At 37.0% G+C, this 15848-nt stretch overlaps 1 protein-coding gene across 1 annotated transcript in view; it reads left to right on the top strand.

Moving 5' to 3' along the window:
• The first annotated feature begins 2379 nt into the window (after window positions 1-2379).
• The window catches only part of LOC104511659 (collagen alpha-1(XIX) chain-like), a 49154-nt gene continuing 35685 nt past the window's right edge, over window positions 2380-15848 (top strand). The window contains exons 1-9 of the mRNA XM_010154364.1: window positions 2380-2403; window positions 3365-3400; window positions 4336-4371; window positions 4476-4529; window positions 9467-9520; window positions 11067-11156; window positions 11465-11509; window positions 11630-11707; window positions 13488-13523. Coding sequence (XP_010152666.1) covers window positions 2380-2403; window positions 3365-3400; window positions 4336-4371; window positions 4476-4529; window positions 9467-9520; window positions 11067-11156; window positions 11465-11509; window positions 11630-11707; window positions 13488-13523 — 453 coding nt within the window. The remainder of the gene's footprint in view (window positions 2404-3364; window positions 3401-4335; window positions 4372-4475; window positions 4530-9466; window positions 9521-11066; window positions 11157-11464; window positions 11510-11629; window positions 11708-13487; window positions 13524-15848) is intronic.

Genomic DNA, 15848 nt, shown 5'->3' with positions numbered 1-15848 from the left:
GCTTTCAAGGCCTCTGCTTGTCATCTTTTTCTACTTACCAGATTTCTGTACATACATACAAGGTCACTTCAGCTAAACCTGCTTCTAAACATCTTTGGAAAGGACGTAAAATATTGGTTTAACCTAAAATATTCTCTGACTTGCAAAAATAAAAAGGAAATCACAACATAAAGCTATTGAAACTACATCAGAATCTGCTCAGGAAATGTTTTTAAATCATTATAATTCATAATAATTAAGGATCGTTCTTGAATAGCTCATTATTATTTTTCTAAAATCTTTGGCATTTTTTTACTTACATTTTGTTGTAAGGAGCAAATGACCTATAAATATGCAAAGAGTGTAAAAGTCATTATTTGTTCTAATACCCTTTTTTTCCTCCAGGTATGCAAAAGAAATGCACAACTCAGAATAAATCATAACTTATAGTATATTCATAACAGACACCTAGGTTGTTCTCAGTCATGTGGTAGTCAACTCCTTCTCAGCAATACTCAGGTTCCCTTCTTTGGGCACTTGCCTCTTGCTCTGTAGCTGATTTTGATAATTCAGGTAGTAGCACTGTTACGAACCCTAAGCACTGGAGAAGATCCTTTGGGACATTAACATTTATAAAATAATTATGCATTTTATTTAGGTTACTTCTGAAAATATTAATGGAGTGTAAATAGCACTTTCAATCATGATGTTTTCCCATTTTAGATATATGGAAACTGGAACATGGCCAGGGGAGTTGGCTTGTTCAGGGTTCCCACTCAGCCCAGTGGCAGATGTTCTAGGACTTGGACTCCTTGGGTCCAAACTCAAGCTCGTATTTCAGGGTCATTGGCTTTGTGGCTTTTTCCATTTTCATTAAAAGAAAAGGTGTTCCCCTTAGGTAGTTTGAGCCTGGCTTTGTGAAGAGGAAACCGTTTGCTTCTGTGGCTTTACATTGTACAGAAGAGTAAATAGATGTAGTACAATAATACCTGAGCAAGTATGCAACCTGAACCCCTGGTCCTTAATTCTCTCTATTTTCTTTGAGGAGCGGTGTGAGGACACTGTTGATCATATTCATTCTCACTACTGTAGTAGAGTTAAATTGATTCTATTTCACATTTCACGTTGCTCAAAAAAGCTTTGTGTTCTTGTCATAGAAGTGATTTTTCTTCTATCGTGCTTGAAAAATGTACTGTAATAATGAGCATAAAAATATGTTCTTTTCACTGAGTTAAGGAAAAAAAAATCACAGACTTGCATAGCAATATTCAACATAGACAGGTCCCTTTTATGCTGTAGTTCATCTTCTGCTAGTTTGGCTGGAGTATGAATGCATGACAATGGATGTGTTGCTGCAATACATTACTTAGAAGTACTGCATAGGCATTTAGTGTCCCTTTCTAGTAGTAAATTAGAACTTCTGAGTTTACACACTGGTAAATTACATAAAACTGTTACGGCAAATAAATTGTTATTGTAAATAAATGGTGACATGGTCTGTTCTCTGACCTTTGTGGTGATATTTCTTCCCAGAGTGATACAAGACTACTAGGATTACTTGGGACCCCTGGACCTAAAGGCCAGAAGGGAGACACTGTAAGCATTTTGGATGAATTTGGAGAAAATCCGAAGTCCCTATCTAACCTGGCTCTGCCACCCTTAACACAGTATCCTTTAATTGATTTATCACAATGGTCTTTGAAGGAATAGATTTTAGATATGACTGGCTCTTGATCTGCATAGTCCAGTTGCATTTCTCATATGGAAATTTCTCATTTCTCCATAGAGCATTTCTCCTCTAATTTATGATAACCAGAAAGGGAAAATGCAGAAAGAAACCTGTGGTTTCTCTCACACTATTTGAGGACAAGTCAAATGTCCTTGCCAGGTAGGGGGGAAAAGACTAAAAAAGTTGAAATTCAGAAAATATTTTTAATTGTATATCATGAATATTTAAACAGGTTCTCTGTAATGATGGGACTTGCCATACTGAAAATACTTGAAGTCAGCCTCTAAAACTTAAATGAAGGTCAAATTCTGAATCCACACCATATGACAATACATTGTTTATAGGCATCTGTCCTGTTTAAACCATGGAATAAATTTTTGACAGTTGTATGCCTTTTAAACTTGGAAGAAAAGAGGCACATGCTCTTGATATGTCACAGGATTGACAGTGTTTTCTCTTGAGAAGCCTGCAGATCTGCTATATAAAAGTCATTTCAGTTAATAGGCAGATGCTTAAAATACAGATTTCCATTGCAATAAAAGTTAAGATTTTGTGGCCTACACAGAACAAATACAGTTGAAGGAGAGGAGGAGTCTATTTGCATCTGTTAGAATATAAAAGTTTTTAAATGCCATTTATTTTGTTAAAAGGGTGAAAAAGGAGAATTGGGAATGACCGGCACAAAAGGAGAAAAGGTAAATTAATTCCTTAGTTCTGTGCTTATGTGTGATACTAGAAGGTGGCTGAATGTACTGATTATGAATGAAATTCTGGAAAATAAACTCAGGATCAAGAAAATATATTGTGGTATAAGAAAGCTGTCAGCCTCTGAATGTCCTTAGTAATTTACTCAAGCCTTTCCTTGGGGAGAGTATTTATGTATGTAAGCCTATTTTCCTGTTCCAACAGCTCACAAAGTGCTTACCTTTAAACACATTCAGACTTCTATTGAATATCAGTTTAAAATTATGTTTATATAAGTTTATGACTAGTGATTGCCTCACAAATTAGACGTCATTCATACTTTTTAAAGTTACAAATGTGATCTTCAATATCTAAGTGAAAAAAACATGTCTTTAAATTATTAAAGTTGATTTATAAACTTCCCAATTTAATATCTTTTAGTTTTAACTTAATTTTCCAGAAAGATTTGGGGGCAAGGGATGTTACTGGGTAATAGGTGTGTATTCTATTTTTCTAGTAACGTGTTATGCACCCACTTCTTCATCCACTGAATAACAGCCATTTTGCTCTTCAGCTCTTAGGCTTCCACTTGGTTTCTTTAGTCTTTAGTTGTGTATAAACATTTTTCATACAGGCAGAAACTTTTTTTTACTCTTTTGATATGACAGATTCATGATTTTGTGTGCTATAAAGCACTTTTGTTTGAGAATTTGTCAGATTTGTGCACATCGTCACTCTCTGTAGTTCATGTTCTTGACCCTTCCTTGTGCTCCCGCTTGAAAGGATCATGCATGTCATGGTCTTGTCTATAGATAAATATCATCTCTCAAGTAATCTTTTGTAGTCCATATATTTTATATAGGTTTAAAAACAACCCCAGCATTTTTCAAGGACACTTCACCAAAACCAGACATATGTATTATTTACCATTTGAAATAAATCTGTGTTAACCTCTTCCCTATGTTTCCATAGGGAGAGCCTTCTGAAAAAGGGGACAAAGGAGATCCAGTAAGTATAGCTGTGTTTTGAACTGATGATGTGAATAATTTACATTTTATCTGATTTTCAAACTGTATTGAGATTGCAGTTCTTTTCTTTCTACACTTTCATTAGATTCAGTGATGAGGTAGGAAAGCATCTGTATTGTCTCCTTCTTGCACATGCATCAAGTTCACATAGGTTATAAATAAAAAGCAGAGGTGCCCTCTTCTCCAGCATTTCTGTAATCGGTACAATCCCACAACTGTGTTTAAAGTACATGCTTTTTTTGTTCCCTGAAGGTTCTTTCTTTCTTTAATGTTTTTCACAAAATTAGATGTGCGCTGAACTGTATTATTTTTATTGTTTTACCAGTTTCCAGTGTGGTACTTAATATCAGTCAGTTTTCTAATTGCCATTTTAAGTGTGCATAACTTCTTTGCTATTTTGGGGATATTTTCAGAACACATTCAGAAGAGAATGACTGCAACAGTCTGTTTATATGTGATGCTTATTTTTAATTAACTATTGTCCTCTCTTTTAACATTTAACAAAAGCTAGTTATGTTGTTTAATACACAACTGAAGGTTGCTCAGATACTTGTGATTAACATATAACAACCACAATAAGGCATACTGTAATAATGTGTGGTTTTGGAGATTAATACCATGTAACTAGTAGAGGTTTAGTGGTGAAGAATAGGCTTTAGACTGGAGAAACTCTTAAGCAAATGTGGGGTTTTCAAAAAAACTTAAATTTAAAGCACTAGGAAAACCTGCAAACAGAATTAGTTTGAAAGAGGAATGCCTTTCAGATTTTGCACAAGGCATCAGAAGTTCTTTAATGCTTTGTCAATATTTGTTAAGTTTGCAAACTATATTATAATATTATAATGTAGCAAATTAAAGTGTTACTTGATCTGAGTTAAAATCTTTACTTCTTATGGTTGTACCTGCTATTTTCAGGGAGAAATTGGACTGGAGGGATCAAAAGGAGATAAGGTATTTTTTGACTTGTACACACTACATACATCACTGGTGTACATAGCTGATACTGGTAGACATAATAGTAAATTTGGATTTTTTTATTTTCTCAACATTACTAGGGTGAAACAGGAGACCCTGGACCACCTGGTCTTATTGGAAATCCAGGATCAAAGGTAATAAAAGGTATTTTTGTAATATTAACAGCCATAACATTCTGTGCTGTTATATAAGAAGACTCTGATTGCTATCATCACTTTAGCTAGTATTAAAGGGGAGAGAATGCAAATAGTTTCTATCAAAATTTTGTGCATGAATCATGAATATTTTACTTCATAAAATTCTTGTTGATCTCAGCATCAGTCAACAGAGAATATTTATGCAAAGCTCAAATATTATTTGGTTACTCAAGAATACAAGCACCCATTTTGCAAATAAAAATCCACCGGTAGCTGGGTGTATTCTCTATCCATCAGTCAGGCAAGGAGTAGCCACTGCCAGTACATTAGCGGTTCCTATGTTTAATCCCATGAGACTGCAAACAATGTCAAAGTAGTCATTGCCTTGCTTTGAAGGAAGTAGCTGAAGCACAGATGTTCTTGAGAAGCTCTCATGATGCCTTGAGTTGTATCAAATAAAGGTAGAATTGGAAACTATGAACCACTGTTCATATTGGATGTGATAGTACCCAAGTTTCTCAGATCAGCTAAAGAAATCCTGGGGGAACAGAAGCAGCTATAGGGTTCATAAAACTGATTTTTAAAAAATCATTCTTGACTCTGACTCCTTAGGCTGCTTTTTGGAGCCTCATGTCCTTCCTTGGTAGGAGCTACTGACATAATTGTCATTACTGCAGCAAAAATCTAGGTCATCTTCACACTGTGTAACTTGTAGAAGAGGCTTAGAGAGATCCAGAGGATCACTAGGGTTGCCACCAAGTCATCCTTTTATCTCAGCATCTCAATCCCCTTTTCTCTCGGTGCTCTGGAGGCCTTCTGATGAGATCTATTCCAAAAAGAGAAGGAACACCTACCACATAGTTAAAAAAAACATTTCTATATCTGTCCTTGAATGAGGAAGTCTTTCTTTACTCTTTTTGTTTTGTCTTTCACTTTAGGTAGTGCCTTTGGTTTTACTTGTATTTACTTTGTTTACATACTTTGGATTTTGTACAAATTAGTCCCAAAGATTTATTGGACTAAACATTATATTAAGGGAGAATGAGCAAACTTTCTACTTCTCACTCCATGCAGAAGATAATTCTTAATGCCAGATGTTTTAATCTATTAATGTATGGGAATGGTTTACACCAAATTACAACAGGTGCATTGACTTTTACCTCAAGCATGTGTTCTATCATTTCACAGGGACTGCAAGGACCTCCAGGACCTGTCGGACCCAGGGGGCTGCCAGGAGAAGTTGTATGTATTGTGCAGTTTCACCAAGCTGTACAAGTGTGGAGTGTGAAGCAGTACCACAGTAGCTACCATAGGTGCTCCTTTTGTGGGTGGTACTATAGCAATTAGGTGTCGAAGCAGTGTAGTTTGCATGCCTCAGGATAGAGTTCTGCCATTTGCTTATGTCCTTTTTGTCTTTGTTTTACCATCTGAACAATTAAGAATAGTGATACTAATTTGTCTGATTCACAATCAGCTTTACAAAAACCACTCATCTCACAAGAATAGGTGAAAATTTAAAAAATCTCTAGCAAAGTTTTAATAATGTTGCATCGTGAGCTGGAAAGGACAGTGTATGCGGAGCAAAATTAGAAGAAACAGGGAAAGTAAGAGTCCCCCAAGGATTTAAATACATCGCCTTCCTTATTTCTGGCTATGGTTTTATATTATTCTGAATTTTTTTCCTTCCTGTAAAAGGGATAAAGATTAAGAAGGTGAATAGAATAAACAATTATGTTTATTATCTTAGAATTTAGGTCAGATTTAAGAGTGAAGTTCCTATTCAGAGCAAGACATAATTCTGTTTAAAACTAGGGACAATATTAAAATCTTCAGCCAGAGTAGAAGTATTGGTTGGAAAGAATTTAAAGAAAACATCTTTTTTAATTACTGTTCAATAAATTAAATTACTAAAATACTTCTGCAGAAAATGGAATGAGAGATTATTCTTACGACTGTTGGTTCCTATTTCGGTTTAATTGTGCAGGGACTTACTGACAGTCATAAAGTGCCTATAGCCATTATATAGTTGCCATAGGTGAAAAGTCGCTTAATTTGTGGACACTGACAGGTGGCAGATAATATGTTGTGTGTCCATGCAAGAATGTCAAAATCTGAACTGTTGAACTCTCAAGCAGAAGCCTGCTACTTCTTAGACGCAACAGTGGGGGCTGATTTTAAATTTTGATAGTACCTGAACTAAGCCAAAGTGGTACATGGTCTCCAGATAATAGAGACATGAGACAGACTGACCAGTGTGGAAGCTGATCACCTGTTGTGCTTCTGCATGTAGAGGATTTTAGATGGTAAGAACCAAGGGGTGAGGATACCCAAAAGAAGAAGTGGTGCCAAAACAGAAAGGTTCCTGAAAGGAAAGAGGTGTTCTGTCAAGAAAGAAGGGGAAGATCTTGGCTGGAGGAAAGGTCCTGGAGCAGGGGGGAAGGTTGTGGAGATCAGGGAGATGCATGGAAACAATTGCCAGGGACCTCTCATCTCAGTGGTTCTTCCAAATCCCTTTTAGGTGTACAAACAACTATGTTCTACCTAATCCCCCATGTAAACTGAAATTAGGTGTTGGTCCACAACAGTGGTGTTGTCACAGTAACCTAACAAGTGGCACCTACTCCCCCTCCCTGGTTCTCCCTCCCTTCATTTGTAAACCATAAAATGTTTTTTAAGTACCGTTTTGGAGGTTTGAGTGGCTAGATCCAAGAAGTAGACCAAGAAAAGCAGACAGTGGAGAGTGTGGCTTTAGTCTAGCGGTTAAGTCATTCACTAAAAACAACTGGGATTTTGATCTTTGCTCAGTGGCTTGGTTTTGATCTTATTTCTACAAACAGAAGCATCTAGGTGTTGGTGTTGCTGCATTTTAGTTTAGGCCTTTCCACACATGCTCTGAGACTGCTTTGTGGAAGAGAACTCAATCTGTACAGACTATACGTCATATACTTTATTAATGTTAAAATACAGTTCTGACTGGTACACAGCTGGCAGATGTTTATTGTTGACCTATTAAAGTCTTAGGGATATAAGCAAAGTGACAGCTGGAGTACAGCATCTTCAGCTCCTGGCAGGGAAAAAAAACTAGTATTCGAATCTTCATGTTGTCATTTTGTATTGTGTAACTGGCTGACTGTTTCTTTATACCTTATTTTCCTACTCAGTTGAGGAACACATGTTTTAAATCATGTCTAATTTACCTGTCTTCTATAACAGTAGTTTGTAAGCCTTTTCTGCTGTGCTTATCTTTATATCGAGATCCCAAATCTTACTGTGAAAGATAACAAAATACTATATTTCTTGTTTGTTTGTGTTGCCATCATCACACTTGAGGTCACAACTGCTGCTTTTGAAACTGCTGTTCTCCTGGATCTGTGATCAAGTGACATTATGAACAGAGAAATACAATGTAGATATACATGATCTTGAAGACTTGTACACAGAATTCTAATATATAAAAACATATATCTAAGCATATTATAGAAATATGTATATAGTTCTAGGCTCATTGTTTTGTTTTATCTTATAAAGATGAAACATTATGGATTTACAAATACAATAATTCATTTTATGGAGCATGATGAAAATTATGAAAGGTTGTTTTACTTTCACTTCATCAATGAGTCGTCCAGCAGATAAGACTTGCTTCTTTCCTTTCCTAAGGTACCCCTTAAGCTTGGTCCAACAAAAAAAAATCAGGGAAATCCTTAGGAAGGAATATAGACTGCATATATTTTATGTTGATATCGAAAGGGAATAAGGTAGGACATGATGTCTGATCAAAAATCTGGAAGTTTGAACTCCCATATATTCTTATAATTATTTTGTGTTCGTATAAGAATATTCTACGTTAAGGTCCATTTTTTTTCTTCTCATGCTTTAAATTTGGCTGGCTGAGTGAGAGAAGTAGCAGTCTGTCTGTCTTAAGAACAGAACGCAACAGAGAAAGTGAACACACAGCTGTGGAACCCTTACTACTGGCATGAAAATGTAGTCACCCTTCCTATGTCAGACATAATGCAATGAAAAATAACAACAATAGATTTTTCTTTGTCTTTTTCATAGAAAGCTCATTTTTCACTCTGGATTAATTATCATACTTAGATTTTGCTGTTCAGTTATAACAAAATTATCATTTGCTGTGGAAATTACTGGTATTCCTAATAAAATGCTTGATTTATAGTTGGCTGAGTAGCATTGAAGGGTTATGAAAGAAGTTTCTTTTATTTGTTACAGTGTAGTAAGAGAACACCATTTAACCTTCCCTATTGTTTAAATAGTTTCTAGTTAGATTTTGATCTATTTCATTTCTCTGCATTTATAACAAATCCTTCATGAAAAGGGCAAAGGAAGATACTGAAGTTAAAATCAAATGTGAAAGATGAGAAGATTTAGACAAAAGAAAGGATAGAATATGTTTATTTTGCTGGAAATACTTTATTGTCCATTGAATATTGAAAGCATTTTAAAGGAATTTGGTGGATTAAATAATGTGCAAGAGTAAGAATTCATTGATTGTTTTAAGATAATAATTTGAATAATAACTAGTGTAGGAAATCATGCAGCCCTTCATAGGCAAAAAAGGTGAGACATTGATTTAAAACTCAAGTTTGTACCTGCTACTGCCTTCCTTGAAAAATGATTGATTTTCAAGACTTGGAATTATTTTGAAATTGAAGAAATAAACCTGTCACTCTCTGCCATTCTGCCCTCATGGGATCAAGAAAATAATCTTGTTTATTACATTTCAGTTTAAAGAAAAATTATTCACATCTTTGATGAAAGAAGCATTCATTAACTTGTGCTCTTTTTAACATTTTGGGTCAATACCTATGCACAGTAAATAATCAAGTGCAAACTCATTTTCGTGTGTACTTTTAGGTAATCTTTCAGGGAATAGCTATAAAAATGTACAGTTGTATTTTTATTAATTCCAGGGCTTACCGGGAGAGCATGGGGCACCAGGAAACCCAGGAGTTAAAGGAGACAAGGTATGTTTTAAGTGTTTGCAATTAAGCTTGATATATTAGAGCACATTAGACTGTCATCTCTGAAGTAACCTTCCGTCCTTCTGTAGTGCATCTCTGGCACGACTTTATGAATTGATTTTAAAATGTACAAGCAGCAAGCCCCCTGTCCGCTCCTCAGAGATGCCACAGGCCATTGTGGCAACCCAGTTGCTTTTTAGATTCATAATTTCAGTAATAACTCAAGGAGGTTGCACTGGGCTGTTACATTAAATCTGTGCACTGCAGAAAAGTCAGTTCAGGCCCTGACCACAGACCAGCCTTTTCCGTATAGTGTCCTAACCAGACTAATGTGTAAAATCCCACTTTGCATCAGAGGTATTCATCTTGGCAGAGCACTTGGCAGCTATACTGTCTCAAATGAGAGCCAAGGCCGGGATCTCTTTGTGGCAGTGTGTTATAATGTTTAGAAATCCCTCAGTTAGAACTCAGCTACATCAGCCAGAGTTAAAAATCATATGTGTGTATATGTTGAATGTTGAAGAGGGGAGAAAAGATATACAGGCATACTGTGAGCTATCTCATGTCTTAAAAGTATTTATACATGGTGGGGTACAAGGGAAACCAATAGAATTCATAAATACTTTGAGAAGTGAGCTGATGAAAGGCAGGAAAAGAAAATAGCTGTAGAACAATGACAAGAATGTACCCATGTTGCAAAATGGAAAGTAGTGGATTCTGAAAGAATCACAGAGAGTGATGCAGGAGCATGTAAAAGACAAGAGGACACCATGATAAAAGACACACGTTCATCTGTGTAAGGAGGAAGAGTTTGAGAGATGTGGGGCAAGAGATGCTGCATGCATTGAAGTAAGAATCACAGGATGGTTTGGGTTGGAAGGGACCTTACAGACCATCTAGTTCCAACCCCCCTGCCATGGGCAGGGACACCTTCCACTAGACCAGGTTGCTCAAAGCCTCATCCAGCCTTGAACACTTCCAGGGATGGGGCATCCACAGCTTCTCTGGGCAACCTGTTCCAGTTCCTCACCTCCCTCTCCAGGAAGAAAATTTTCCTGATATCCAATCCAAATCTACATGCTTTCAATTTAAACCCGTTACCCCTTGTCCTGTCACTACAGGATTCACTCCAACCAATCCATGTTCTTCTGATGTTGAGGGCCCCAGAAATAGAGGTGTAAACAGGAATACAGTGAAGAGCAGGATTTTAGCACTAGGGATAGATAGCTGGAGAGAGTTTGAAGCTGTCACTGTGAATTAATTGACAGGGTTTAATGACAACCTGTGTATTAGGGGCCTGGGGACAAAGAAATATAGATCCGATGCATTGCAAGCACAGAAAGCTGAGCGAATGCTGGTTAGTATTAGTTTTTAAGTGGCCCATGCCTCCTCTTCTTCTGTAACTTTTTGAAAGAAAATATGGGCTTTTTTCCTTCTCTATTGCTTCTCAAAGTACTGACACCTTCTAGGATAACTTTGATAATATTTAGATTTTTTTCATAAGAGTAAATTCTCACATTTCAATTAGTGATTGAAATTTATCTTGTAGGGGGACCCTGGTGGGATTATGGGCCCACCTGGATATCCAGGTCCAAAAGGTGATGTGGGGCCTCCTGGACCAAGTCTGCCTGGAACACCAGTAAGTGCATAATTTGAAAAATACTTTTATGACTTTATTTCTTGTAAGGAAAACTGTTCAACAGTTCTCATTGTGCAACAAAAGAAATCAGAACAAGTATTTTGGGATGCATTTTCAAAACTGAATTATATGTTATAGTGGTGTTGTAAGTGCACTAAATATAGTCTCCTAGTGACAGTGGTATTAACATGGAGGACATATGTAAATCTCCTATAGTTTATTTATAAAGGCTGACTAATACTGGCAGTAAAATTCAGCTATTCTCTTTGATTTCAAAACTTAATTTTTTTTTTCCTTTTTTTTTTTAGGGTCCCACTGGTATTCCTGGTAACCCAGGTCCACGGGGCCCAAAGGTATAAAAAATATATTTCTGTTTCTAAAAAAAAAACAACAACAAAAAAAACCCCTAAGGAATAATACACCAGTTTATATTTTCAGACCTGTTGTAATTGAAAGCCTTGTACCTTTCTCAGGGAGAACGAGGACTACCTGGTGTACAAGGAGCCCCTGGGGAGATGGGGCCCCCTGGAATAGGCATTCAGGGATCGCCGGTAAGTATACCAACATGCAGAATTTGGGCTTCTCACTGTGCATCGCTGGGAAACAGCAACAAGTAAACAAAGCATAATAAAAAGGCATGCCATAAACTCCCCTCTGACCTGACTCCCAACTCAGCATCATTTCCCTTTATCCAGACCCAGAAAGATCTAGTGCTAAGTGATAAATTGAGGCCTTGGAGAACTGAAAGAGTCAATGGCTGCCTTACAGATGAGCTTCCTAGTGATGGTGCTGAGACAACTTCAGACTCACTGTGTCTGTCTCTAAGCAACAACTGTTTGCAGTTGTCAGCAAAATCCAGCCTGAGCACTGATACAAGCGAAGAGGTATACTTGTAGATGATGGCACTTTGAAATCCATGCTAGTACTGGAAAAAGACAAAAACACGTGGAAGAGATGGGGAAGGCTTTGCATCAGCTCCTAGCCTTTGCTGTTGTGATGACTGCTCATTACAAGCTTAGGCCTCCTGCTTATAAATGAGAACCTTACAGTGCCGGGTATTATGCCAGGAAATAGTAAAGTTCTGATTTTGCACCACTTGCTTCATGCATTTCTGTGCAAGTTAAGTTCAAATTTCATAGAATCATAGAATGTCTTGGGTTGGAAGGGACCTTAAAGGCCATCTAGTTCCAACCCCCCTGCCATGGGCAGGGACACCTTCCACTAGACCAGGTTGCTCAAAGCCTCATCCAGCCTGGCCTTGAACACTTCCAGGGATGGGACATCCACAGCTTCTCTGGGCAACCTGTCCCAGTGCCTCACCACCCTCTCCAGGAAGAACTTCTTCCTGATATCTAATTTAAATCTCCCCACTTTCAATTTAACCCCATTACCCCTTGTCCTGTCACTACAGGCCCTTGTAAAAAGTCCCCCCCAGCTTCCTTGTAGCCCCTTCAGGTACTGGAAGGTGCTATAAGGTCTCCCCGGAGCCTTCTCTTCTCCAGGCTGAACAAGCCCAACTCTCTCAGCCTGTCCCCATAGCAGAGGTGCTCCAGCCCTCTGAGCATCTTCATGGCCTCCTCTGGACTCGCTCCAAGAAGTCCACATCACTCTTATGTTGTAGGCAAATTTGGAGCAAGTTGATGCAGTGTATCTGGGGCATTTGCACTAACTTCTATAGCAATAACTGTTTCAGCTTGTTTCCCAAGGTTTTTTTCTTCTTTCTACTGTCTTTAAATAGAGCCACCTGCAGTGTCTTCAGAGTACTCAGAAAAAAGATTGATGGTGTAGGTGGTACATGTTATTACATGAGTTCTACTGTGGTGAATAGGGCAATCTGTCTTCAGTCCAGACCAATATAGTCAGCTAATAAATTTCAGTTTATTGACAGGACTCAGGTGCAAAAAGAAAATAATTGAGAAAGGTGACTAGAGATTCACACTGAGGTCGTAATCTAAAATAATAATCCTTAAAAATAATTTATTCAGTCAAAATATTTTCAAATCTGAATTTTAAAGATTACCCATTTATATTTAAATAATCTAATTTGGTTTTATTCAGCTGAGTATCAGCTTTTCTTTATTAATCTCCTAGCTAAATAGTTTCAACACAGGTCATTATTCTTTGCTATTACTTGCCCCTAAGAACGAGCCTCAGCAAAACCTTGAATTCCCTAATTTTCACAAAATTAGATTTGGATTCAAAGGCAAACCTCAGAGCAAGTCTGTCTTGCAATGAGAACTGCACTGATATTGCACATGCAGTATATTTTTATGAATTTGTCTCCCTTATCCCAAAAAGTGTAACTGCTGATTATTTGGAGTTTTCTTCCAGGGTCCTATAGGTCCAACTGGATCGACAGGTGTGCAGGTAGGTTATAAGTGTTCTCTTTAAATATAAAGAATGTTAATTTAGTTTAAGAAGTTTACAGTAAAAAATATTCTTAAGTCCTAAGTGACCTTTCCTTCTCTTAGGGCCCTAGGGGACCCCCAGGATTACCAGGAACCCCAGGTACCCCTGGTGTGAATGTAAGTGACTGTTCACTATGTATACAACAAAAAGTAATGTGTTCCTCATCAGTGATTTAAGGCCATCGAATTTACCTTTGTTTCTAGGGCACCCCAGGAAGAGATGGAAAGCCAGGACTACCCGGCCCTCCAGGTGACCCCGTACGTATACGCAGAAGGCTTGTGTGTTTGCTTTGATGCAGATATTTTAAATTTAAAGGAGGTCAGATAACCTAGCAAATCTAGCAGGCCAATGGATTAAATAATTTGCTTCTTCAAATTAATATATCCTTTGTGGGTTTCTTACCACTTAATTATGTTGTGGTATAAATTAAACAGGTTAACATGTACAGGATAAATATCTTTTCTTCAGGTGTTACAGTTTGTGTACTAGAGTTTCTGCCAGGTTCTAACTTGGCATAGTGTTTTTCAGCCTCAGAAGCATTTCTGTGTAATGAGAATTTTCAGGAACATACTTTGATCATTTCTGTTAAAATATTGAAAAGTTTGGGGATTCCAAAGCTAGTTTTACTGTGCCACAGAAAGCAGACATTCATTTTTAATGAAATTCTGAGAATAGTTAGTCTCTAATGTAGTAAGTTTCCTTTAGCAGTAATGAAAAGTTAAGTGGCTGGGTTTGAAAACAAAAACATTAAATAAATTCTGATCCTTCACCACACTTCAGGAGTTATCGTCTCCTCTTGGGTATGTTATCACAGCAATGCTTTGTATTTAACAATGCTATAGCTTTACAGATGTTGTGAAGTCCAGCACTACAAGATCCAAAAGGCCTGCATGTGCCTCAAACCATACTGTAGCCTGAAAGACAATGGAGTATTTTATGTGGGAGTCAGGAGAGTCCGATGTGCGTATCTGCAAATTTGGCATAAAGGCAAAATTTCAGTCGTTATTCCTGCTTTTTTTAGTCCCAGTAACTACTGCAGAACTTTGAAAAAGCAAATTTCTCTTTTGAAACAAATGCCTACAGAGGCTTTTATGACCGCAAATGAAGCTTTCTGAGTTCCCTGAGTCGTTGTTCGATATAAATAAAATATAGTAATATAAATAAAATAAACAAAAATCTGTAGATGGTTGGAAAGAAAAAAAAAGAGCTTAAAAAAGCTTGTTAAACTTGTGTCTAATCTTATTGGGTTTATAGGATTTGATATTTCCCTTGAGATTTTAATCAAAGGCACAGTTTTCAAAACAGCAGTGATATAAATATTTATTTGAGACATATCAAAAGAAAGGAGAATATAAATTTAAAACCTAACGTTTGAACTGTATTATGTTCTTTAGTAAAATCTCTCTTCTTTACCAGGGCATGAATTCGGCTTTTTCACTGAATGAGTAGAGTATCTTGGCAGTCTCAGTCCGTTCATCTCTGAAACTAGCAATTCTTCATATACCTGACCATCTCATGTACTCCTCAGATGCAGAGTCTTGCATCACATCTTATGAGTGAGGTCTGCCTCCAAGTGTCCAGCTTGGACATAGAATACATGAAATGCATTTTTATTAATTTAATCAAAAAAAGAATTAGCTAAAGGGGTTCTAGATACAGCTCGAAGATCTGGTGTAATTCACCAAAAGAATGAACCAAAGCAATCTCTAAATGATAAGCGCTTACCTTTGAGTACTTTGAGAAAGATGCAACTTTTGAGGAAGGGAAAGATGCTGACAGAAAACGTATCTTCATAAAAGGTGACTAGAAGAGGAGCCAGAATATAATAGGTCAGTTGAAAACAGTTTGATTGCAAGAAATATATGAAATACGTTTTTTAAAAAAATTTAATTCTAAGTACCAGTGTGTGCTGGTTTTATGAATGATAAAGTGGAAACACAAGATGGCATAATTTTATTAAGAATCAGTCATGGAAAAAATAGGATTTCTGTATTTGGAAGGTTAACTTTCTTGGGAAAGACAGGGAAATAGTCATGTCATATACCTTGACTTCAGTAAAACTTTGAGACTGTCCTCATCATGTTTTTATGAGAAACAAAACAAACAAAAAAAAAAAACCCACCTTGAAGTAATTGCCATATAGTTAATGCTTATCAAAAAATATGGATATGAGTATCTATCAGCAGATTACTGTCAAACCTGGAAAGAGAGGTCTCTCCCACATCCAGTTGTTGCCAGTGATTTAATTTGATCAAGGTAAGTAGATACAAACTGCAATTGGAC

This window comes from Eurypyga helias, unplaced genomic scaffold (genome assembly GCF_000690775.1).
Source record: "Eurypyga helias isolate BGI_N326 unplaced genomic scaffold, ASM69077v1 scaffold9296, whole genome shotgun sequence".
Lineage (NCBI taxonomy): Eukaryota > Metazoa > Chordata > Aves > Eurypygiformes > Eurypygidae > Eurypyga > Eurypyga helias.
The sequence above is the reverse complement of the archived record's forward strand: the minus strand, read 5'-3'. Positions and strand labels throughout refer to the sequence as shown.